Raw genomic sequence first — 26,350 nt, 5'->3', positions numbered from 1 at the left:
ATCCATGAGGAACCAGTAGCATTGTTGAGGCTGAGCATGCTGTGATGCCATGTATTTCTAGATATGAACCAGGGGGCAGCACTGTTCTGCATATACTGTCTTCTTCTATGGTTGAGGTTGCTGTGAGCACATCAGACCATGCTCAATTCCCTCTGCTGGCTCCCAGCCAGTTTCAGATGCCAATTTTAGGCCTTGGGCCTAATCTTTGACATATTAAATGGATCATGCTCCAGCTGTTGTAAAGTTCAAAATTCAACATATGAATGTCTGCAACAGTTGCACTCCTCTGCAATGCTTAATTTGTAATGAAAGAGGTGCTGGGGCTCAAGCAATTTTTTTATATTCATAATTGATGCAGCATGCCCAGAGGTGCCCGAGTTCTGAACTGCCAAGTCCAGAGGTGTCGGAGCTCAGCTCTGGCAAGCCCTGGCACAAATTAAGCACTATGCCTCTGGGACCATGAAGATCACAAAGCCTGGGATGAAGTGTCAGAGCTGGGGACAAAGTGTTCTTGATCTAGGGGATCTGACTTTGGTACAAATTTCCAGAGGTGATCAGTCAAATGCAGAGCTGACCGTCTTTAGGATATGTTGCAAAACCTTCCTCTTTGAAAAAGCCTTTCCACCGTAGCAAGAATGACAGTGACAACATTCTACACAAACACCTTCCCCTGCTAATCAAAACCCTCTAACTTTGTAACAAACAAATCAACCAACCAAAAAACAAAACAAGAAAAACTACCCCAAGCAGAGTTTTTCTCCAAAATGACAGGAATACTGAAAGATGCTCCTCTCACCCAAGAGACGCTCCTCTGTCTTTGAGACAGTTAGATGAAGGAAGTGGAGACAAAGCCACAAATTTAATTAGGAAACAGATGGAGAGAGGGTGGACAGAAAAGAGTCACTAATTTTGTCAGAAGATACTGTATTTGTAATATCTCCGTAAATATGACACCACTTTGTAAAACAAAATCAGTAAGTCTTCATCTCTAAAACACAGAACCATCGAGAGCCCTCCCGTTTCCATGTTGTTAAAGTAACAAATAATTTTTCATTTGAATGTCTGTCACGCTCACATTCTAAAACAATTTGTATTTTCACGATGTTTGTGCTTTTCCTCATTCATGTACATCCTCAACAATGATGACATGCCCCAGCTGCGCTACTCTGAGCTAATCGGCTTCTTGTGTTATAGTCAGAGGTGCTTAGCTCAGAGCTTAGTTCAGCAAAACCTCATCCAGTTTCCCTGAATTATTGGCTCACAGTTCTGCGGTGCATGAAAGCTAGAGGTACAGTTCTGCAAATGCTGAATTCTCATAATGTAAATATCAATACACCACCAAAATATGCATGCTCATTTTCTTGAAGGTGTAAGCATAGCTGAAAAGCCATAAGCATATTTTTCAGGCCAGCATTTCAGAATGTAAGAAAAAACAAAACATCATTTTTATGTAAGGAAACTGGAAAATCAACCTAAAAAAACCCCTGCACACCCTTCCTATGTGCAGTTAATATTTTTTTTAATTATATATTGATTTGTCTGCAATATTTTGTCATAATCTCAAAAGAAGGTGAATACAATTTTATGACTCAGTAGAAAAAAAAGTAATTGAAATTTCTTTTGGATTCCCCTTTTGTAAAAATATAAATAATAGAAATGCTAACGAATGCAACATAGAGTATCTAGCTATATTAGTTTACAAGCACAAATTAACAATTACTTAAACAGTCCCAGAAAGTTGGTCAATAAAAATAATGAATCATGAATTTACTAATGCTAATAATATTTCCATTGAACCAATTAAAATGCACAGCAGGCTAGGGAAAGATAAAGTAGAACTCCACTCTGCAATAACTCTGACTCACAGTTTCATTGCTGGTAGCCTAACTAACCATGCACAGTTTGACATACAACTACAGTTTGTGAGACAGGAAAAAAGAGGCAAAGATCATTTCAACCATCTTGTTGTGACAAATCAAAATTCTAAGCTGCCAAGTCTCATTGTTTCAATGTAAAATGCAAGAGTCCCACGTAGACTAAACTATAAAATAGTAAATCAGTTATTTCACATAGTCAGCACAATCTTCAGGTCTGTTCTGTAAGAGATTTCTGTACTTTGGAACTTTGTGTTTTCCCCCAGATACTCTGCTGTTCTTGCACGTGATCTCTCAAATGTGCTGCTTCACAATGTGGAGTTATTTTATGTAATTTTATAGTCCCCAGACGATACTTATTGAATTCATAGAGCATCTCATGAGTAATCCATCTGGCGATCACAGAATCATGCAGCAAATCTTCCCTCCACTCCACCCTCAATCACAATGGTTTGTTGCATCTCTCTCTAATTGGATACCCCAGATGCATATAAATACTGTACTGTACTCTAGCTACTGATGAACTGTTTTGCAGCAATCAAAATAACTCTGGGAAAACTCATTTTTTAATTTATAAAATGCATGCAGTTCCCAATCTTAGGGAATACGGACAATATTTAATAAACACCTACAATTTTGTTTGTTTTAGATTTCTAGAAATGTCTTTGATTTGTTTTCTAGATTGATTTTTCACATCACCGCTTTTTAACTCATGACAACTTAGCTGATGGCAGAGAAGCATAAGTGTGCGGAAGTATCATTAACACCTCCTTGTGCATACTTAGGCCCCAAATCGGCAAGGTATATGCAAGAGGATTTTCAGAAGCTCTCAGCATTGTCCTAACCCTGGTCCTGTAGACTCCAGTAGGAGCAGTGTTTGGCAAACACTGTATGCTTTTGAAAGAACAACCTTTACCTAAGCCTGCCTTTAAGGTTGTGAATAGTCCCATTGACTTCAATGGGACCACCTACCAAATACCTTCCTAAATGAGGGTGCAATGCTTGTTTTTCTGCCACCTGATCCAACCAGAGCTCCTCCTGTCCAAAGGTCAAATGCCCAGGTAACATACACAATGAAAGCTGGTTAGTATTATTGGGGGAAGATGATTTGAAGGTTAAAATTAGAGCAACAAGATAACCCAGGAGAGTGGGATGATTGATTGTTTAGAGAGCAAAGATTCATAAGGGAAAGCCCTGCATCTGTGTTCAGAGCCTAGTCCTGTAAGGTCCTGAGCATCCTCAACTCTCCTTTGTATCACCTCTCAGGACTTTTAGGGAAAGTGTTCCTAAAATGCCAATCCAAGTAACACACTTGAGAACAAATCCGATAGCCCCAAAAATGTTGGGAGAAAAGATGAATTGCATGAATTGTATTCTTTGAGGGTGTCAGAAGGCAAGTGGGCAAGGGAGGGAGACCCAGTGGATATAGTGTACTTGGACTTTCAGAAAGCCTTTGACAAGGTCCTACACCAAAGGCTCTTAAGCAAAGTAATCAATCAAGGGATAAGAGGAAAGGTCCAGTATATGGTTAAAAGATAGGAAACAAAGGGTAGAATAAATGGTCAGTTTTCCCAATGGAGAGAGGTAAATAGCAGGGTCCCCCAAGGATCTGTACTGGCACCTGTGCCATTCAACATATTCATTAATGATCTGGAAAAGGGGATAAACAGGTGGCAAAGTTTACAGATGATACTAAGTTGCTCAAGATGGTTAAGTCCAAAATTGACTGCGAAGAGTTACAGAGGACTCTCCCAAAAGTGGGTGACTGGGCAACAAAATGGCAGATAAAATTCAATCTTGATAAGTGCAAAGTAATGCCCACTGGAAAAATAATCCCAATGATACATACAAAATGATGGGGTCTAAATTAGGTATTTTCACTCAAGAAGGAGATCTTGGAGTCATTGTGGATAGTTCGATGAAAACATCTGCCCAGAGTGCAGCAGCAGTCAAAAAAGCTAACAATGTTAGGAACCATTAAGAACAGGATAGATAATAAGACAGAAAATATCATAATGCCACTATGTAAATCTTTGATATGCCCACACCTTGAATACTGCATGCAGTTTTGGTCACCTCATCTCAAAAAGATATATTAGAATTGGAAAAGGTTCAGAAAAGGGCAACAAAAATGATTGGGGTATGGAACAGCCTCCATATGAGGAGAGATTAAAAAGACAGAAAAGAGATGACTAAGGGGGGATATGAGAGAGGTCTATAAAATCATGACTGGTGTGGAGAAAGTGAATAATTAAGTGTTATTTACCCATTCACATAACTCAAGAACCAGGGGTCAACCAATGAAATTAATAGGCAGCAAGTTTAAAACAAACACAAGGAAGTACTTCTTCACATAACGCACAGTCAATCTGTGGAACTCATTGCCAGGGGATATAGTAAAGGCCAAGACTATTAACAGAGTTCAAAAAAGAACTGCATAAGTTCCTGGAGGATGGGTCTATCAATGGGTATTAGCCAAGATGGTCAGAGATACAACCCTATGCACCAGGTGTCCCTAAACCTCGGACAGCCAGAAACTGGGACTGGATGACAGCGGATATATCACTCAATAACTGTTCTGTTCTGTTCTGTTCATTCCCTCTGAAGAATCTGGCACTGGCCACTGTCGGAAGACAGGATATTGGGCTAGATGGACCATTGATCTGATCCAATATGGCCATCCATTCTTATGAAACATCTGAATTCCACTTAAGCCCCAGCCCTGGGAGGCACAGAGCACCCTCAATTCCCATTTTAGTTAATCAGTGCTGAAGGCACTCAGTACTTTGAAAGATTGAGCACTAAATTTACCCCTCTCTGTCACAGTAACAAGATTTACAATGGTCTATATCCTGTATCATTTGTATTCTATTTCAGTTTCATCATTTCTGCTCAATTAACATACAGGACACGAGTTTGAATTGTGTTAATATAACTAGTGAGTAAATGAAGGTCTAGCTGGCTTTTCTGACCTAGAAAATAAATTAAGCAGATGTAGTAGGCTTCATATTTTGTGAGTTTCACCTAATTTTTAATTGATGTATTTACTAAGCATTAAATATTATGCCTTGTTACTAGTAATAAGAGTGTTTCCAAATCACAGACACATGCATAATTGCATCTAAAATATATTTGTACCATTACAGGTCATGGATTAACTGCAGTAAAGGAAAAAGCAGGAGCCACTCTAAGAATTCATAATGCGAGTTCAACTTCTTCAGAAGGCGCACAACCTGCCACAACTGAGAGCAAAATACCAGGGATCAGTAAGTAGCTTATTAGTCCAAGTTGAACAAAACATTTTGACAAATTATCAAATGTATACAATTTAGGAAATTCAAAGATTTTGGTGACAGAATCCAGTTCATTGTGATTTGTTGAAAATAACACAGTGTTGAAGATACGTTGTGCCTGGCTCTTTTTCATTTTATTAGATTCCAACGATGCCCCAGACCAGAGCTCCATTGGGGTTTCACCCTCTTCGCCTTCATCTGGATCTCGTGGGATGCTGTCAACAATCACTAATGCTGTACAGAACACAGTGAGTAACTCCAATGTGTCTTGTCTTCTGAAGTTCTCCTTCGTGCCCTCTAATTGCAAGTCACATTTGAAGACGGGGGTTTGGGAGTTGTGTGACTGTTTGAAAAACAGTTTTTGAACCACAGATCTACAATGACACTTTTACACAAAAATAACTAGCTCAATATAAAGTTTCAAGTATATCAAAGAAAGTAACCAATTTAGGCTACACCTACACTGCGAGCTAGGGGTGCGATTCCCAGCTTAAGTACACATATTCAGGCTAGCTCGATGAGAGCTAGTCCACCTATAAACAGTAGCGTAGCTGCAGTAGCACGGGCAGTGGCAGCAGAGGCACAGCTTAGCAATGCTGAGACCTACCCACGAGGTTCAGGTGAGTTTGTATTCAGCCTGGTTTTGAACCATGCCACTGCATCTGCTGCCCATGCTACCATGGCTCCGCTATTGTTTATACTTGCGCTGGCTCTCATTGAGCTAGCGCGAGTATGTGTATGTGAGCTGGGAATCACATCGCTAGCTCAAAGTGTAGACGTGGCCTTTGAGTGAACATTTGGGACTAGACTTAGTTTAAAAAAAATTCTGGCTGGTGCACTGTGTATGTCTATGCAAATTCTTGGGAGTCATATGAAGGTGTGGTGCTCTCGTGATTTTATTAAAATCAAGTCCTTTGTGATTAACTTTGAGAGGAGGGTTTCTGATATTTTTGCTGGCAGATAAAACAAGACAATCCTACATTTGCTTGCTTCAAGACTTTTACTAAATGATTCCTTTTCTTCTCTAGCCCCAGCCTCTCCCTCCTTGCCTAGTCTCACAGCTCAAACTGTCTCTTTGACACTGCTCTCTGGATATCTTGGTGCCATCTCAAACTCAACATGGCAAAATTTGAACTAACTATTCATCTTTCCTCCCTTATCCATTATTACCATTGTCCTTTCCATATTCCTTGTGATCCAGGCTCAAAACCTAAACATTACATTTCATTCTCTTCTTCCCTCTCCTCCCCTATATCCTAGCTTTTGCCTAATCCTGTTGCTTCCTCCATTTTACCTCTCCAATATCCATCCACATCTTGCCTTGTTCCTTTCAGTGTGTATAAAATGCTACCTCTACAGTCATTTTCCTTTGAACTCTTTTGCGTGGTGCTCTAGCATAGGATTGCAGAAAATTGCAGGCAGCATCCAGGAAGCATAGATGGCAGGGTTTCCTTTGTGCAAAACTGGTGAGGGTGATGTTCCCTTTCAATGATTGTCCAGCCCATTCGAAGTATGCCATGAATAGCTTCGCTTTAATGTCAAAGATTCTGGGAACATGGGAAGATTTCCATTGACCACTCCCCAAGGGCTGCAGTGAGGGTCACAGAGTCAGTGAGGTTGTAGCTACCTACGATTTGCTGGTGGTGGGTTTGGGTGAGACTGCCTGAGCTCCATGGGGAAGCCAGTCTGCAAGTGGGAGAATTAGGAGGGAGAGCTGGAAAGTTAGAGCTGTCCATGTGGGTGGTGAAGGCCATCATATCAAGGTAACAAATGGTATCAAGAAGAAACAGGACAGTTCAGGTTCCTCATGGTAATGTAGTGACTCCTGCCTCTTGTTGAAAAAAGTTTCCTTCAATGTTCTAATACTGAGAACAGAGACAGTCTTGACTGCTGAGACCTCTGTAAAGTTTTCCATGTTCAGCTCCTCATTTGAGAAGCTGCCAGACATAGAGTCTAGGCTACAGACAGAACAGTTAGCCAGTGTAGGTTCTTCTGCCATGTAGCTGAACCAATGAGAGAGATGAATAAAGCTCGTGAGAGGACATAGAATCAATGGCTTCATGTGAGTGAATCTCCCATGTAGCAGTTCATTGCAGCTGTCAAATGAAAAAAAAACTCAGTTACACGAGTGAGGTGAGATCCTTTCATAAGGGTCCTTAACTTCAAAGGAACCTTTTGTACCTAAAATTTGCACTGACCCACTGCATGCCATTTAAAGGAAAAGATGAACCATCCATGTATACAAAGTAAATATGGCTTTATTCTCTGATTATTATTATTTAATTTATTAAGAGAATTGCTATTGGGCATATTTCTTATTGACATCAAGCTATTAAATATCATTCAAAATAAGTTAATTATAAAACCTTTGTATAGTACTTTTTCTCCTGGAAAATGGATTCAAAGCAAAGTGAGATGATTGATGAAGTCATAAATCCTATTATTAGTAAGGGTGGAGAAACTTTAGGGAGTTAAAAATTCAAAGTCAGCGTCAGCAGAACCAGTGTTTTTTTACAATTTCTTATTAACATAAAGTGTAAAGAAAATAACCACACTGTATTGTTTTATGTGCAGGGGAAAAGTGTTTTGACAGGTGGTCTAGATGCTTTGGAATTTATCGGCAAGAAAACCATGAATGTCCTGGCAGAAAGTGATCCTGGATTTAAGAGAACCAAAATACTGATGGAAAGAACAGTTTCCTTATCTCAGGTTGGATTGCTTCAAACCCTCTTTGTTAGTGCAGTTGCAAATTACTGAACAAGAATTTCATTCGCATCAGTAGTAGGGTTAATTTAGTATAGTTAGACCTATCAAAATAAAAATTATGCATTGTGTCAGCTTCACTTTGTTCTCTGCAGGACTGCAAATTAATATATTTTGTAAAATCAGAACTTGCATATAAGCAAGGATGTGCAATTACCGATTTTCATAAGATACTGTGTCAGGTGATAAACGTACTCTGGAGAAGTGCTCAAACCCTTAATGTTTTCTTAATAGTTATAAATCTGTATTCACACCAATACATACATAGTTGTAGTGCTTTCCTGGGGAATGAGTAATAGTGGAATATAGCATTTATTTTATTGGGGAAAAAATTAAAGCAGTAAAAAATTATTACTTATATCCTTTTAAATTAATGCTATCATCTAGGGAAACCGCATACTCAACAGCAATGCACCATGCCCTTACCATATGAGTCAAGTTATGATTTGTGTCTTCAAAGATTCAGAGACCTTGTAACAGTATAATCTGAATATAATCATTGCCAGTACCAGTTACTTTAGCTCTCCAGGTACAGATGTTCAGTAACTGCTTACTACTTTTGCTAACTGCAATAGAATTTCATCAATAAAGTGTGTGTGTGTGTGTGTGTGTGTGTGTGTGTTAATAAACACAGATAGACCTAGGTAGCATAAAACCTATATGTAGTAAGGTTAAGGGAAATCCTATAGCAGTAGACATTAAAAGGAAGCCTTTATATTACCACAATATTTTCCTGTTTGTAGAATGTAATATTGCAGTGAGATATTTTTCTCTCAATAAGATGTTTCATTTTTAACATCTACCACTGTAAGCAGAAACAGAATGATACTGTTAGAACAGATCAAAAGCAAACTAATCCATGCTAAGCAAATTACATAATTATACACTTTACCTATATCTACTTGAGCAATGCTCCAAATGGCCATTACTGTTAAAAAAGAAATATGTATAGACATAAAATACTACGGCCCCAGTACTGCAGTTGAAGTTTCTACATGGATCTGATTGCAAGATCAGGGCTTAGTTTGGGGTAATGTGTTTCTTGTAAAGCATTCCAAGGCACTTCACAATGTAATATTGCAACTCTGGCAATAAAGGGGACTCTCTCAAGTAGTGTAGACTCAAAATATGATCTGACTGAAAATTTATGATCTGAAGAAAGTCATCTAGATGGTAAGAACCAATTTTTCAAACACTGGACTACAGCTGTGTCTGCAAAAATACACATCTACATGAAACCAGCTAATTGCATGGGCAGGTATATGTTAATACATTCAGTTAAGTCAGGGGTCGGCAACGTTTGGCACGCGGCTCGCCAGGGTAAGCACCCTAGCGGGCCGGGCCAATTTATTTACCTCCTGACGCGGCAGGTTCGGCCAATTGCGGCCCCCACTGGCCGCGGTTCGCTGTCCCGGACCAATGGGGGCGGCGGGAAGCCGTGGCCAGCACATCCCGCGCCGCTTCCCAACGCCCCCATTGGCCCGGGACGGCAAACCGCGGCGAGTGGGGGCCGCGATCGGCTGAACCTGCCGCATCAGCAGGTAAATAAACTGGCCCGGCCTGCTAGGGTGCTTACCCTGGCGAGCCGCGTGCCAAACGTTGCCGACCCCTGAGTTAAGTGTTGGCATGTCCCATCCTATTCCGGACTGCACTTAAGCAGATACTTAAAGTTAAACATGTGCGTAAGTAGGGGCCTAAATAGGCAAGGGAAATAAAGGATGGGAGAAAGGAAGTGTTAAATGGAGGTAATAAGAGATGGGGAAATGAGGCAGAGAAAGGTAAAGTGATTGCCTAAGTTCACACAGAAAGTCTGTGGTACAATAACTGAACCCAGTTCTCCTGAGTCCCAGTCCATTGCTTTCTTTTAATCTAATTTGTGCATGCAAAATTTAGATATGAAGAATTGTGTATGCAGTATTGAAAATGGTAGAGCTAGATATTTCATCCTTGTGCAGAGGGACAGGAGAAGGCCAAAGTGCCACGTAAGCATAAAATGTCAAAATAGGCTTAAGTGGTTCATAGGCTTTGGATAGGGTGAAATTTAACCCATAAATACAGTGGAAAATGTGTACAAGAGGCCATTTCTTCTTAGGCAACCTTCTGTATTAAGAGAGCACTCCATAATATCCCCAAATGTATGGAGTACAGTTCTGATGCATTTTTCCTACAAAACCCTACCTTCATTAAGCAAATGATTTTTGTGGGTCCAAAGGTCATTTACGACAGGTTTCACTATATATTCACTATATATATACTTCATGTGGGTAGGAACCCTGGAAACAGCATTCTGCAGAGATTGTGCTCTATGTATACATACTGTAGGACCTGTATGGGGCACTGGATGAAGTAAAGACTTTTTAATTTTTCTTCCCTTGCAAACGGTGGCTAAATTTATGAGGTATTACCTGTAGCCAACACTGCATTTGAGGATATGAGCAATGTTATTTGTTGTTGGTTGGTTTTTAAAGACAGTTAATAATTACCATAGGGAAAAACACATATAGAACACTGCTTAAATATTTTATTAGAGAGGTTAATCAAAAAAAAAAATTATGAGGCATATCTGAGGCTGACTAAAATTTCAGCTCTGCAGGTGTGATATAGTACCAAATTTTATTATTACTGCCTAGAAGAGATGAGGCTGAGAGTAATAAAAACTGCCAAATCTGCAGTGCAGTCAATAAATCAACAGGAATGATGTATATTTTTGCAGCTGTTGCGAGAAGCGAAAGAGAAAGAGAAGCAGAGATTGGCCCAGCAAGTTACAGTTGAAAGGACAGCGCATTATGGGCTGCTTTTTGATGAGTTCCAGGGTTTGTCCCATCTTGAAGCTCTGGAAATTCTGTCAAATGAAAGTGAAGCCAAGGTACAGTAAACAAGCTGCATAAATCACAAACACATTTTAGTGAAATACTTTTTGTAAGCATTAATCTCCCCATACAAGTCAATAAGAGTTTTTTCATTGACTTCACTGGGTACTGATTTGCTCCCAAGGGTCAATCCCTTATCTCATGAAATCAATGAGGGTTTTCCCAGTGAGTTCAGGAGGACCAGGATTTAGCACAAAGGAAGCAAGGAAATCTGCCATTGAAAGTTTTAGTTGTTAAGACATTGTGTTCTGCTCTTTAAACCTGTTACAAGGTGCTAATGCCCTTTCAAGCTTTACCAAAAGACTCAAGTGTATTGTTTTTATTAAAGGTGTTACTATTTATATTCAGGAACCTTGCACCAACTACACTAAGAGGTTAATAAAAGAAAATGCATTCCAGATTATTTATTTAACTTCTAAATATTCTTTATTGCATTGTGTTATTATCCTGTTGTTGACCAACCCAAGATATAAATAGAGATGTAAGCAGTTTCTGTGGCTATGTTTACACAGCAATGTAACCTAGGGTAACTGGGACTTGAGTCAGCTGACCCATGTCAGGGAAACCTGGGCTTGAGCATCTATATTGCCTTTTAACCCTAGGTTAAGAATTTTCTGACCCGTGCTCAAACCTAGGGCTTTGACATCCACACTGCAGTGCACTAACCCAAGTCAAAAGTAACCATATTCCAGAGTGCCTAGTGCCCCCCACGAATGTCAACATTCTAGCCCTAGGAACATGGTGTACTGTGGGAAAACTCTACTGCCCACTCTGTTTCCTAACGGTGGTGGTGCTGTCGATGGGACTTGTGCCTATAGTTGGCCCTCCTCAAGGAGCACATGAGTATGTAAACCGCAAAGGGTATTACTCCATTGTTATGCAGGCAGTAGTGGACCACATAGGCAGATTTATGAATGTCAGTGTGAGCTATACAGGAAAAGTTAATGATGCCAGAGTTTTTTGCTGCTCTGGAATCTACATTCATGGACAGGCTGGGACACTATTTCCACCAAATGGCATAGATCTAAATAGTGTTACTGTCCCCATTGTTGTTATCGGGGAACCCACGTACCCTCTTTTGCCTTGGCTTATGAAATCATACTCTTATTTCAGAGGCTCAGGCAAAAAAAAAAGTTTAATTACACTCTAAGCAGGTGTAGAATGATTGTTGAATGTACTTTTGGCAGATTAATATCCTGTTGGAGGTGTTTACAAACCCATTTAGATGCCAGTGTAATTACTGTTGTCTGCGTTACTGTGGCTTGCTGTGCTCTTCATAACTTTTGTGAAGCCAGAGGTGAGCCATTTCCCTCTAAAAGGACGTATGACAGCGAGGAGACAGTGGATTGGTACGCTCAGCCAGAAGTGAAGCTAGCGTGGCGGGGAGCTGATTGCACCCGAGCAGCGGAAGTAAGGGATACTTTGTGTGCTCACGTTATGGACTTGCATGGCCCAATGGCAGAGGGGAAATAGTACCTATAGGAATGTGCTTCGAGGGGAGGGGGAAACGGGCTCATTTTTGGTGAGGGGGCAGTGTTTGGGAGGGAGTGGTCTCGATTGCCATGCAATGCAAGTCAAAATGACATGATGAAAAATAAATTTGTTTGTGGCTGATAATGTGCTTGTGCAAACTGCAGATCACTCACCCTGCAGAAGGAACACCCCGAGTGGATCATACACTGCATCAGAGTCACCACCCCTGTCTAAAGTCTTCTAACCCTGGCCCAGCTGAAGACTGGTGCAGAAGCAGCCTCCAATGTTCAACCACTGGCACTTTCTTACTCCCACTTTTTACTAACAAGTCTCAAGAAGCAGCCAACTTGGTGACCCACTTATCTGCCTAATAATCAAGTTCTTCAGCTCTTGGCAGTCCCCCCAGGGGATCCAGAACTAGCTGCTTCCTTTCCTGCTCCATTCCACCCAGGGTGTGTGGCCCTCGCCTGCATGACCCAGGTGGTGGATCGCTGCTGTCCTCCCAAAGATCCCATCTCTTAAAACACACACACACCCCAGCCTGGCTGCTGCTAGCTGCGGACTGGTGAAGTGCATGCCCAGGCTTGGGTGCATCCCCGGGGATCCCTTATCGCTGCCCCCGCTGCATGCCAGGAGGCTGCAGGGAAGTTTGGGGACCAGCTCCCACTCACTATCCTGACAGTGCACACAGACAGGGCGTCCCTGCACACGCAGCCCCAGGGAGGGCAGTGGGAGCCCAGGAGCAAGGGCAAGATCAGAGCACCACCCCGCAGAGAGAGGGAGTGGGAGAGCTCCTGGCTCACCACGGCCAGGGGGGTAATGATCCCCAACAGCCAAGAGCCACGTCCCAACTGGCAAATTTTCTCCCTGCTCTGGGCAAGCTCCACATGACAGCAAGGAGGCGCAGGAGCCAGAGCCACCACAGGAGGATGCAGGAATGGGGAGCAGGCTCGGCCAGCAGTAGTGGCACTTCCGGACCACTGTGCTGGCTGCCTGCAGTGCTGCTACTCTGCCGCCAGGAACTGTAGGATACATCTGGAAGATTCTTGGGACCCCAAGTCAAAATGGGACCATGTGCACACAGGATAGCAATAGGGCTTGGACTCCAGGTCCAGGTTTAACTCAGGCTCAGACCCTATAGCCCTACGGGGTCCTGGGATCCTAAGTCCAAGCCCTAGGTTAGCGCAATTGCAGTGTGGATGCAAGAGGGGGTTGCCTTGTGTCCAGACTCAGACCTGGGCTTACACTGCTGTGTAGACAAACCCTGTAAGATTACTCTGAGATACATGCTTAAGTTAATAAGGTCTCTGTGACAGCTAGCTTTCAACTGTCAGTTTATTGGCTCTGAAGTGCAGCCATTCAGGAAAGCTTTGGTGCACACTTAGCGGTTGTATTTATACATTATGACATTTTTCAAATACATTTCTCAGCGTTTCTTCCTCCACCCTTTTTTTTTTTAAAGTCCATCTCTCCCTGCCCTCCCAAAAAATAGAAGTATAAGGAATAGTTTCTCTTAAACAGAATGATCCTGCTTTTTTAAAAGTGTCTCACTTCAGTCTCCTATTTTTCCGGCACAAATAACTGCAGGCCCATTTCAACAGCACTTTGACACCTAATGTCCCTATAGTTGTAGCATTTGCAACTATTTCTAGGTGTAGAATTGTAAATACAAAAATCACAGTCCGGTCCTATAAAAACAAAGACACAAGTAAAAACACCTTCTCATTCATCATAGCCAAAACTTAGCATGAGTCTGTTTAAATTCAAGTTAACCAGAGCTCACAGACTTCTTTATAAGTCTGAAATGAGGTTCATCTCTTGTAAGCAAGAGTGTTCAGTGCTTGGATATCAACTACAGATCTAGCAGCCTACATGCGGGGGGAAACTGACAGCCGTTTGGGGACTCTGCAAGGAGATTTCTAGTTGAAGACGAAAACAGACTGGAGTGTCCACCAAAGACAGCCTATGGGAATTTGGTGGAACTAAGGCTGCTTGTGAGGAGAGCAGACTACTAACAGTCATCCCCTAGGTTGATAGCCTTAATTTTCAAAACTTTCAGTGGGCTAGAACCAGACTTTCTCAGGCACAATGACATGCCATGACCACTGCGTTCTTCAAAACAGTTGGACTGTAGGTAATGTGGGTAAGCCTTGTGGGAGCAGGGAATAGGGCCACTACTCTGGAATTTCCTGCCACAGCTGTTCAGGCTGACAGCGAGTCTTCCCCTCTGCTCTTCCTACCCACTCTTCACCAGAGCCTTCCCAGAATAATTATAAGATGTTATCCAAAAAATATGCTCTGGGAGCAGGAGGCGGCCTGAATATCTTGTAAGGCTTGTGTAATATTTGTCAGAAACTCGGATACCAAGCAGATGAGTACATAATTAATCCCTAGATAAGGTAGATAGGTTAGATAAAGGACCTGATCTTCTAATGGGAGTTCTTGTCTACTGCTCAACACACCTTGGGGTGAGGATCAAAATTCGTAATTTCAGTAAAGAGAGGGGTGATTTGGGTTAGTAGTGATCACTGTCATTTCCTTTTTCAGATTCAGTCATTTTTAACATCACTTAATGGAGAGCAGTTGGAAACTGTGAAAAATGACTTAATTGCTATTAAAGAGATCTTCATTCCAAAGGAATCAAATAATGAAGAGGATCAAGAAAAAAAAGGTAATTAAAATAATACTGGTGTATCCCAGTTGAGACCTGTTAAATCTATATATTTAATTTGAAAAAAACTTTAACCCAAACTAGCATGCTTTAATTAATTGAGAGTTGAGAGTAGACAGACAATTTGGAGTGAATTTCTCTATAATACCCTAACATTCTTCAAAAGAAGTAAATACAGTGGAGACTAGGGAAGCTTGGATTGTCAGATGTTCATTTCAAACTCAGTTGATTGACATTCTGGTTTATAGACTCTGCGTATAAAATTGTGAATGCACCATAGGCTAAAAGGTTAGGGGAGTTCAGCAATGATTTTGTACCATAATGGCTGTATCCAATACACAGCGGGTGAGATCCTTTACACCAGGTAAAAGGGCTGGTGTGTCATAAAAAGGTCCTAAAAGCCCCAGTTCCTGCTGAGAGAGGATTCCCCTCACACTGGCACTGTTGAAGAAAGCCATAAGGCTGCCTCCAAGATTTCTCTTTGCAAGTCCTGACTTAGGGGGGTGTTGGGGGGCAGCAAGGGCATGTCACAGCACTGTGAGGATTCCAGACCATGCTTTGGTCCAGAGGGCAGCCTAGGGAGGTGTCCATAACTTAGAGAGACCCCCTAGGGCTGCCTACGTTATGCCAGGGGCCTCTGCAGCCTCTGAAACAGGACAGAATCAGAAAGTTGCATAGGTAGCTTAAAGCCACCGTAGTCCCCTCTCCTCCTGGGTTGTGCATTTTGAATTGAGCTCTTGAAATCAATGAAAATGGACTCTATCCTCAATAACTTAAAAGACCTTGTTTTACATATGAGGGTCTTCTCCTAATCTCAGGGATGCAGGCCTATACGATCCTACATTTTGCAAAATACTGAGAGATGTGTGACCAAGAATCTGAAATTAAGAATCACTGAAATAAAATCTTATTTAAAAGAAGTGTCTAGAGATATTTCATTGTTCACACTGCCTGGGGCAGCAGCAACTTCTATTCTGTTCTACTCTAAATATTGCCCTCATCACCATAGTCTTCTAGCATCTTCCAATAGTTTATTAAGCAAAGGGACTAACATCTGTCTCATGTGGTTTGTTCTTTCATCCTCTCCTGAAGAGAAAGCTGTGTGTGCAATGAAGTGTTTAGTTTGGTAGGGTTGTTTTTTTAATGTGAACATTGCTTTGAGTTTATACTAGAGAGAGCACATCAAAGAAACATGGCTTGCATTTGGAGAGGAAAGTGGTGAGGTCTGTGATGGTCCTTAATGCCTGTGGAATTCATTCCACAGCCTCACAACAGCCCCGAAGAATGCTCTATCTCCAGGACAGGTGAGCTTTACCCTTAAGGTGGAAAGTTCGGTTGTGCCTGAGGAGGGGACTTGTCAACCAACGTCCTCATTCTCAAGCTCTAAGCAATCTTTTAGATCTGCTGAGCCTAAGCCATAGAGCTCCTTGAAGATAAAGACTGAAGCAAAAAGCATTGCAGATTTTGCTCTGCAAAAGCAAATCAGTTAGAAGACCAAAATACATCCTCCCTTGTGACAGAGGAAATAATAATAACCACAGACATGTTCAATGCAGCTAGGAACGAGAGAATGGTCTTCAGAAAGTCCAACAGTTATTTTAGGCTGCAGTAAGATCAGCTACTGTTCAAGGTGACTCATTTCCTTTAACCACAATAAGTGCACATTGGGTAACCCCAGTGCAAAAAGCCAGGGCAATTCCTATGCACCACTTAAGTCCCACAATCCATTTACATGTGTACGTAGCTCCACATACAGAGTAAAGGCAGTATAATATAGTACATTGTGTATCCCTTTGTGATCAGCCCTTTAGTGGTGGACAGGATTTGCCCTCTCCCTCTGCACAGTGGCAGATGTCACCCATACTGCATAAGCAGCAATTCCACAAGGGAACTTTCATATCTTGTACACATCACATGATGTCTGTCCACAGATATTTACAAACTATTAAGGGGACAATGTCAACTTGCATTTTTTTAATACAAGAGGCTGAAAGAGACTATAAAAATATTAAATATTTAAATGTTTAACATCTGGCCTTAGACAGAATTACTAAAATAGATGGAGAGAGAAATCTGGACTTTGAGAAATGGAGAGGAGACCCATTTTCTTTTCAGATATTTGTAACATGCTTACAGGCAGCTGTGTTGAATCTCTTGAGGACAAAGTTGCCAGCTATTTGGTTTATACATCCCGGTGTTTTGCTGCTCAGCTAGAAAACTTGCATGTAGCTGAGCTAGATTTTTTGCTACAACTCAGTCTCCCAAGGGCTGAAATACTTTAGTCTAACCCTAGTTATTGTGCTCAATATGAGGGTAACTAAATGAAATTAATGGCCTGTGATACACTGGACGTAAGACTAATGATCCCTTCTGGCCTTAAACTGTATGAAATGATGAGCAAGATAAACCCTTATGGAAAAATCCTATATAATTTAAGAGGGATGAAATCAATAGGGTTCTGTAGAAATTAATCTAAAACCTAATAGAAATTCACAGAGCATGTAATCCTTTCTATGGACCTGCTCCAAGCCCTCTGAGCTGAGAGGGAGTCTTTCCACAGACTTCATTGGGCTTTGGATCAGGCCTGACGCTAGGTCTACACTGGGGGGGGGGGAATCGATTTAAGATACGCAAATTCAGCTACGCGAATAGCGTAGCTGAATTTGACGTATCCGAGCCGACTTACCCCGCTGTGAGGACGGCGGCAAATCGACCGCCGCAGCTCCCCCGTCGACGGCGCTTACTCCTACCTGCGCTGGTGGAGTACGCGCGTCGATTCGGGGATCGATTGTCGCGTCCCAACAAGACGCGATAATTCGATCCCCGAGAGATCGATTTCTACCCGCCGATCCAGGCGGGTAGTGAAGACAAGCCCTTAAAGGCTTTTTTTTTTTTTTAACCATCCTATAGAATTATATAGAGTAGCAAGGATATAATTTTGTATTAAATTTTATAGAATGGTTCAAAAACTGTGGAAAAATTATAATTTTCTATAGGACCTTTCCATGAGGGCAGGGCTGGCATCTCTGTGGTGAGCACACCCACATAAGACACTTGAGTTTCAGTGCTTGCTGCTGCCTTTCCCTTGTGATTGGCCATGCACGGAGCATTGCAAAGACACTGTGCACATCTCCTTACATTGCCCTGCAATGTCCCCTCTAGACAACACCTTTGAGGTGCCTAAGAGAATCCTACTTATCTTTTCTCAGCCCGAATAAAATATGGGATCTTCAGGAAAGGTGTAAAAACCAGGAGAATGGGGGAAGGGGTTTCTCGTGACCATCGGGAGGCCTGTGAACACCAGGCCATTCCCTGAATTTAACACATGCATTCCTAAATGTCTTTATTGAGTGCAGCCAATGTATAAAGGCCCCATAAAACTTAATGAATGCAGTTAATAGGGCCATAAAGGGCAATAACCTGTCATTTTAAAATAAATATGACATCCAGCATCTTTAAATTTAATTCTGCTAATGATGTAAATGTTTGTTCCCCCGACAGAACACAGTTTTATTAACCGTTGCAGGTTTCTAATTCAGCCAGCCTTCGTTTGCAAATGGCTATATAATTTAAACTAGGTTTCTATTCTCCACTTACTGTGGTTCATGTTTCTGATCCTATTTACAAAACCTGATCCCAGGTTGCACTGAGGTGTGTCCTTCCCAGAGCAGATTCTTGGTCTTTTTTCTTTTTTTATTTGATTTATTTACCTAAAATGATTTGTTTAGGGCCCTACGGCATATTGCCATGATATAGTCCTTATCTACATTGGGAAAATGAGGTGTACCGTGTGCTTAATACTATTTAACATGTTTTTCAGTACCACTGAGCACTTCATGTGAACAAAGACAGTGTTGTTTAATTGTGAGTTAGCTGGTCCTGGTCAAACCCAGGGCATGTCTTCACTGCAAATAAGAGGTGTGTTCTTAACTTGATTTAGATAAGTCAGGTTAAAATCCCAGCAAAGACAAGGCAGTTGTAGTTTTATCATTAGTTAGCAAGTAGAGTTAAACTCCGACTCCCCTATAGTCTTTAACTCAACCCGCTAACTTGTGTTAAAACTACAAATGCCTTGTCTTCAGTGGGATTTTAATTCGAACCTTTTTTTCCCCCAGTGAAGACATGGTCCTAGACAAGATGTTTTTGAACATGTTAAATTCTGTCTAGGTGCTCAGCAGTACCTAAAAACATGCTAATTAACACATGTTGGCTAACTGCCTTGCTAAAGACACCGTGTTTTCCCATTGTAGACAAGGTCACAATATTTGATAGCGCTACAGTATCATTTGGCTGTGCTCTACATATACAAAAGATAAGAGATTTAGCTGGAGGAAAAACACTTCCCTACCTTCAAATAAACTGTTTGGAGGGTTTGTTTCTTTGCTGTAACCTTGAGGACCCATCCTGGACCATTTCTCACCTTCTGCTGCTGCTCCAAGGATGTTACTACAACTTTTGAGCTGCAGTTATCTCTGTGGAGCCTGCACAAGAGAAAGATGTGTGAGGATCTTTGAGAAAGCTCATTTGCATAAATCTCATTCTTGGCAACTTTAGGATTGGGTGTGTAGCCCATTTCCATGCCTTCTTTAGGATCAGACAGACAGGTACAATCAGCATCCACAGGAGTAAGGAGAAAGGGCACTTCTTGCTTCCAAAGGGACAAATGTGTTTTTGCAGTAGTTTTCTGTTTCCTTGAAACTGTGGTAATATTCATGCCCAACAAAAGATGAGTATACCTGAAAAGTGCCTGTACTTAATTCTTAAGGCTACATTAATATCAATGACTTCACATATCTCTACCTGACATTAAGGGACAAGGTAATTGAACTTGGTATCAAATGTTATATGCCACAAGTTATCAGAAATTCTGGTACTTGTGCAATGTGTCAGTGAACAGCTTCTCTAGTTTCAGCAGGCTGCAAATAATGACACATTTCAACATAGACTTTTAAAAATAAATGAAGTGAACGTTGAATTAATAACCCTGAATACAAGAAAACTTGCTCAACACTGTCATGAGATCAGCCATATTGGGTCAGACCAACGATCCATCCAGCCTAGCATCCTGTTTTCTGTTCATTCTCTCTGAAGCATCTGGCACTGGCTATTGTCAGAACAGGACAATTTCAAGTGATTCATCTCCAGCCCCAGCTTCTGGCAGTTGGAGGTTTAGGGACACCCGGAGTATGGGGTTGCATCCCTGACCATCTTGGTTAGTAGCCACTGATGGACCTATTCTCCGTGAACTTATCAAATTCTTTTTTGAATCCAGTTATATATACTTCTGGCCTTTACAACATCCCATGGCAATGAGTTCCACAGATTGACTGTGTGCTGTGAAGAAGTACTTTCCTGTGTTTGTTTTAAACCTGCTGCCTATTAATTTCTTCAGGTGACCCCTAGATCTTGTGTTTTGTGAAGGGGTAAATAACACTTCCCTATTCACTTTCTCCACATCATTCATGATTGTATTGACCTCTGTCATATCCTCTCTTTATTCATCTCTTTTCTAAGCTGAAAATTCCCAGTCTTTGTAATCTCTTCTCTTATGGAAGCTGTTCCATACCGCTAATCATTTTTGTTGCCCATATCTTTTCCATTTCTAATTTCATCTTTTATAAGATGGGGCAACCAGAACTGCACACAGTATTCAAGGTGTGGGCATACCATGGATTAATATAGGGCATTATGATATTTCTGTTTTATTGTCTATTCTTTTCCCAGTGGTTCTTAACATCGCTTGCTTTTCTGACTGCCGCTGCACCTTGAGTGGATGGTTTCAGAGAATTATCCATGATGATTCCAAGATTTCTTTCTTGAGGGGTAACAGCTAATTTAGACCCCATCATTTTGTATGTGCATTACTTTTCATTTATCAACATTGAATTTTATCTGCCATTTTGTTGCCCAGTCACCCAGTTTTGTAAAATCCGTTCATAATTCTTTGCAGTCAGCTTTGGACTTAACTTTGAGTAATTTTGCATTATCTGCAAATTTTGCCACCTCACTGTTCACCCCTTTTCCAGATCATTAATGAACATGTTGAGCATCACTGGTCCCAGTTCAGATCCTTGTGGGGATCCTGCCATTTACCGCTCTCCATTGTGAAAACTGACCATTTATTTCTATACATTATTTTCTAGCTTTTAAGAGGATCTTCCCTCTCTTATTCCATGACTGCTTAGTGTGCTTAAGAGCCTTTGGTGAGGGACCTGGTCAAAGGCTTTGTGAAAGTCCCAAGTCACTGTATTGATTGGATCACCCTTGTCCACATGTTTGTTGACACTCTCAAAGAATTGTAATAGATTGGTGAGATGTTATTTCCCTTTACGAAAGCTGTGTTGACTCCTCCACAAGATATTGTTTTTATGTGTCTGATAATTCTATTTTTTACTATACTAGTTTCAACCAATTTGATTGATACTGAAGTGAGGCTTATCGGCCTGTAAAAGCAAGGGTCACCATTGGAGCCTTTTATAAAATCAGCATTATGTTAGCTATCTTCTAGTCATCTGGTACAGAGGCTGATTTAAGCGATAGATTACATACCATAGTTAGTAATTCTGAAATTTCATATTTGAGTCCCTTCAAAAATTCTTGGGTGAATACCACCTTGTCCTGGTGATTTATTACTGCTTAATTTATCAGTTTGTTCCAAAACCTCCTCTACTGACACCTCAGTCAGGGACAGTTCCTCAGATTTGTCACCTAAAAAGAGTGGCTCAGATGTGGGGATCTCCTCCACATTCTCTGCAGTGAAGATCGATGCAAAGAATTTATTTAGCTTCTCCATGACAGCCTTGTCTTCCTTGAGTGCTCTTTTAGCAACTCACTCGCTTAGTGGCACAACTGATTATTTGACATGATTCCTGCTTCTGATGTACTTAAAAAAAATTTTGCTGTTGTTTTTCTGTCTTTAGCTAGTTGCGCCTCAAAGTCTGTCTTGCCCTGCCTAATTATGCTTTTACACTTGACTTGCCAGAGTTTGTGCTCCTTTCTATTTTCCTCACTAAGATTTGATTTCCAATTTTTTAAGGATGCCTTTTCACCTCTAACCACCTCTTTTACTCTGCTGTTTACCATTGGGGAATTTTTTTGGCTCATACTTTTTTTTTTTTTTTTTTTTTTTGGCATATACATTTTGTTTGAGCCTAAACTAGTCTCATTGTTGACCTGGTGGGATCACCTCTAAGCGAGACAGGATAATTCAGTCTCCAGGTCAGTTAAAGAGTTGGTGTTATCAATTATTCATATTTACTTGTATGGCACCGAGATGTGTGTGTTTCTTTACACGTAAGGAGATGGGTTCCTGCCTCAAAAAGATTATAATATCAGGTTCTGGCAGCTTTACTCATGCTAAGTAGTACCTTATTTTGTAAATCATCCTATCAAAATCAGTTAAACTAATTGCAGAGTATGGTACAGTACTTCTGAATGGGAGGGGTGGGGGGGGGGAGAATCACCCTGTGCAGAGGGTTAGCATAGCACTGCTTTAGTCCCATTAAACCCTATTTTGAAGATTTAGAGTAAGGATGGAAAACGTATCCCTAACTAGTAAATGAATAGATAAAAATGGGGATGAAACAAATCTTGATGTGCTTATCTGTAGCATTGTCAGGGCAAGAAAGCTATTTCTAACAGAACTGTGTTTAGTCATAATTTCCCCAGAAAGGTGCTAATGTGGATTCCAGACACACGGTAGAACCAACCAAATTAAGATACTTTAGGAGATTACATAGATAAAATGGTAGAATTGCATGGCAGAAATTGTCATCTTGGAAAGCATTATCTGTGAAGTCAAAGATAAACTAAAAGATAGTAAAATATATGCATCTTGGGAAGCCCCACAGAAACAACACAATAGGCCCTGGGGAAACAATGATTGTCGTTTGAGCTGTCACAGGCAGACAAAAGGAATCTGTATGATCAAGATGGAGGTCAAGCACAGAGAATCTGTGGTTTACTCACAAACATTCTACAATGAGAGAAAGTCCTGCCCCTTAGACCAGTGGTTCTCAAACTTTTTTTTGTGTGGACCACTTGAAAATTGCTGACGGTCTCGGCAGACCACTTAATAATCCTTCCAAATGTTGTTTGTACCGTTAGCTAACTATTGTAAAGCGCTTTGGATAAAAGAGCTATATAAAAAAAACCTTAATAATAATAAACTTTTTTTGTTCTACAAATAAAAGCACACAACTCATATTTTAATATCAGTAGTCTTACCTTTCTAATGCAGTGGATGTGCCCTCTCTCCCCCGCCGCAGCAGCCCCCGAGCTGGGGCTGGTAAGGAGGGGGTCTCTCTCTCTCTCTCTCTCTCTCTCTCTCTCTCCCCTGCCGCGGCAGCCCCCGAGCTGAGGTTGAAAAGGAGGGCCATCTCTCCCTGGCAGCCCTGGAGCTGGAGAAAGTTCTCTGGCCACTGCAGCCCAGCATGTCCCAAATTCCCCCCACCCCTTCTTCTCACCCCACTGCCCCCTCCCACCTACCCCTAGTCCCCCCAAGGCCACCACCTCACCTTATATGTGCGCGGATCCACTAATTAGGAAGGTGGCCCTTCATTCTTTCGTGTGTGGCCTCCCAGGCACACGCCGTAGAGGGAACTATCCGTGGGCCACCTGAATGGAGCTCGTGTACCACTGGTGGTCCCCGGACCACAGTGTGAGAGCCTCTGCCATAGACTAAACCACAAAAATGAAAGTCTTGCTTAACCGGAGTTCAAATTTAAAGTAAAAAGGAAATTACCCTCTTTAGCTGTAGTCCCCACAGAGTGAAAGGAATTATTTTGAGGTAGTTTTGTGAACTATGTTATAAAGGAGGTCAGACTAGATGATCACAGTGATCCCTTCTGTCCTTGGAACCTATGAATATGCAGGAAACACCCTTTACCTTATATTCTCTGGTTATGCTGCTGTGTTATGTATATATATATTCTCATTTGAGAAAAGGGGCTTATCTGTTGGGGGTTGTATGTGTTCTTCCCTGGTGATTCTGCTGACCCATTGCAATTCTGGGGAGGTAAGCCATGACCTGTAACTTATACAGAATCATAGAAATGAAGGGCTGGAAGGGACTTCAAGAGGTCATCTAGACCATCCTCCTATGCTGAGGCAGAACCAAGTATACTTAGACCATCCCTTACAGGTGATTGTCTAACCTGTTCTTAAAAATACACATCTAGTTCTTGCCTCTGCCGTCTCCCTTTTTTCCTTTGATGGAACAAAGAGTGGAGACGTTCACATTTTGTTAGTCTAACCAATGCTGGTTCTATAGTGCTAGAAATGTGTGGGGATCTGATCTTCGATTTGATTTTTGACTGCTACGACAAAAACAACACGCTCACAGAAATAATCTTATTTCCTTTTGCAGCAGACATGGAAGAAGAGTTTGTTAGCATGCTTACTGAGCTGCTGTTTGAATTGCACGTTGCTGCCACTCCTGACAAACTTAATAAGGTTGGTGCAAGTTACAGAACCTGCCTCCACTCCCTACTATAAAGAAGAACTAGTGGGCGCTGCTCTGAAATTCAGTGTAGAGTAGTACACCTCTACCCCGATATAACGCTGTCCTCGGGAGCCAAAAAATCTTACCACGTTATAGGTGAAACCACATTATATCGAACTTGCTTTGATCCGCTGGAGCGCTGCTTTACCGCATTATATCCGAATTCGTGTTATATCGGGTCGCGTTACATCGGGGTAGAGGTGTATCTAGGGTGGCAGATCAGAGCGCAAATGGTGGATGGCACAGAGATGTTAAATAGAGAGAGCTGTGGTAGAAGAGATTAGGTGAGTCAGACCAGAACCAGGGGGCCAGGCTAGCTAGCTACTCTCTCACTGACAACCCAAAATGCTAGGCCACACAAAGAAATCTCAAAGTGGGGAAAGCTTTAGTAGATAGAATAGGGATCTTTACATGAGGGTTTGGTTTAGACTATTATGGCCCATCTACACAGACCGCAGCAAGTCTACAGACTTGGGGGAGCGGGGCTCGTGCTAGCACTGTCAAAATAGCTGTGTAGAGAGCGCTTTGAAGTTGTAGCTTGGGCTCTGAAGCCCATCCCCCTCCGAAGGCTTCAGTGCCTGAACTCCAGCCTAGTATGCAACTTCAGAGCACTGGCTACCCCACTATTTTGAGAGCACTAGCATGAGTACCAGTAGCCTGAGTCCATCGACCCAGGCTGGAAGGCTCACTCCCATGGCCTGGGTAGACGTATCCTTAGGTATGTCTACACCAAAGTTAAAAACTCAGGGCTGGCCCATGCCAGCTAACTTGGGCTTGGGCTAAGGTGCTGTTTAATTGCAGTGTAGACATTCAGGCTCAGGCTGCACCCCAAGCTCTGAGACCCTCCCACTTCACAGGATCCTAGAACCCAGGCCCCAGCCAAAACCGAAACATTGCAATTAAACAGCACCTTAGCCCAAGTCAGCTGGCATGGGCCAGCCCTGAGTTTTTAAACTGTGGTGTAGACGTATCCTTACTGGCCAGCGACACAGTTCAGCGTCAGAATTAAATTTAGCATTAGTCATGTTCATTTTTCTGGGGGAGTACTCCAAACATTCTAATCTTGAAACAAAATGTTATCACTTCTAATTAGGCTTGGCATTTTTTAAAAAAAAGTGATACATGCCACATTAGTTAGCGGAAAGACATCACTGATGCTGTTTCTGCTTTGCTCCACTTATCGGCTTGGTACTAAGCAGTTCAAAATCCAGTTGCTTTCTTTCTAATTTCGTTTCTAAATTTGGACTTGCTTTAGCTTATTCAAAGAATTTGCTTATTTTTTTTCTTTCTTTATAAAAATTCTGCTTCACTTTTCCACTCAGATCTTAGTTTCCTTTTTTTTTTATTTCTTAGATACATCCTGCATAAAACTGAGGTTTTGGTAACCTTAGTCTTAATGATAGCTCTATATGCAGATTAAGGGCAGTATAATATAGTTCAGTATATGGCCGGGGTGAGCAATGCTTCAGTGGACAGAAAGATTTTCTCCTATGTACATGCCTGATGTAAATAAGAATTTTGAATGGAACAGTAAAACTAGGTAAAGAAAAATGTATTGTTAACTTGTGTTTCAGCAACATTATTTGATCTTCCACTCTTGAATAATAGGAGGTTTTTTGTGGGGTTTGTTTGGTAGGCTAGGAAAAAAGCTCATGACTGGCTAGAAGAAACCAACTTCTCCACATCACTAGACTTGGAAGAGAAGCCAGAGGAAAACAAAGAGGATGAACAAAAGACTGAACAAGGAGGAGGAGATGGTGGTGATAAAACAGAAGAAAAGAAAAACAAAACCGTGGAGGTAAAATAGTCCTAGAAGGAGAAATTTCATAAACAAAATCATAATCTCTTTGGCTGGATTCTCTAAACAACCAGCATTTGTGCTTCATCCTTATGGGTGGTACTGT

At 41.5% G+C, this 26,350-nt stretch overlaps 1 protein-coding gene across 1 annotated transcript in view; it reads left to right on the top strand.

The window, feature by feature from the left end:
• FAM114A1 (family with sequence similarity 114 member A1) overlaps nt 1-26,350 on the top strand; it is a 45,661-nt gene that overhangs the window by 10,424 nt on the left and 8,887 nt on the right. Inside the window, exons 3-9 of the mRNA XM_065405357.1 lie at nt 5,021-5,140; nt 5,309-5,415; nt 7,742-7,876; nt 10,644-10,796; nt 14,821-14,944; nt 24,312-24,397; nt 26,083-26,244. Coding sequence (XP_065261429.1) covers nt 5,021-5,140; nt 5,309-5,415; nt 7,742-7,876; nt 10,644-10,796; nt 14,821-14,944; nt 24,312-24,397; nt 26,083-26,244 — 887 coding nt within the window. The remainder of the gene's footprint in view (nt 1-5,020; nt 5,141-5,308; nt 5,416-7,741; nt 7,877-10,643; nt 10,797-14,820; nt 14,945-24,311; nt 24,398-26,082; nt 26,245-26,350) is intronic.

Source organism: Emys orbicularis, chromosome 5 (genome assembly GCF_028017835.1).
Source record: "Emys orbicularis isolate rEmyOrb1 chromosome 5, rEmyOrb1.hap1, whole genome shotgun sequence".
Lineage (NCBI taxonomy): Eukaryota > Metazoa > Chordata > Testudines > Emydidae > Emys > Emys orbicularis.
Note: the sequence above shows the minus strand (reverse complement) of the source record. Positions and strands in the feature narration are given on the sequence as shown.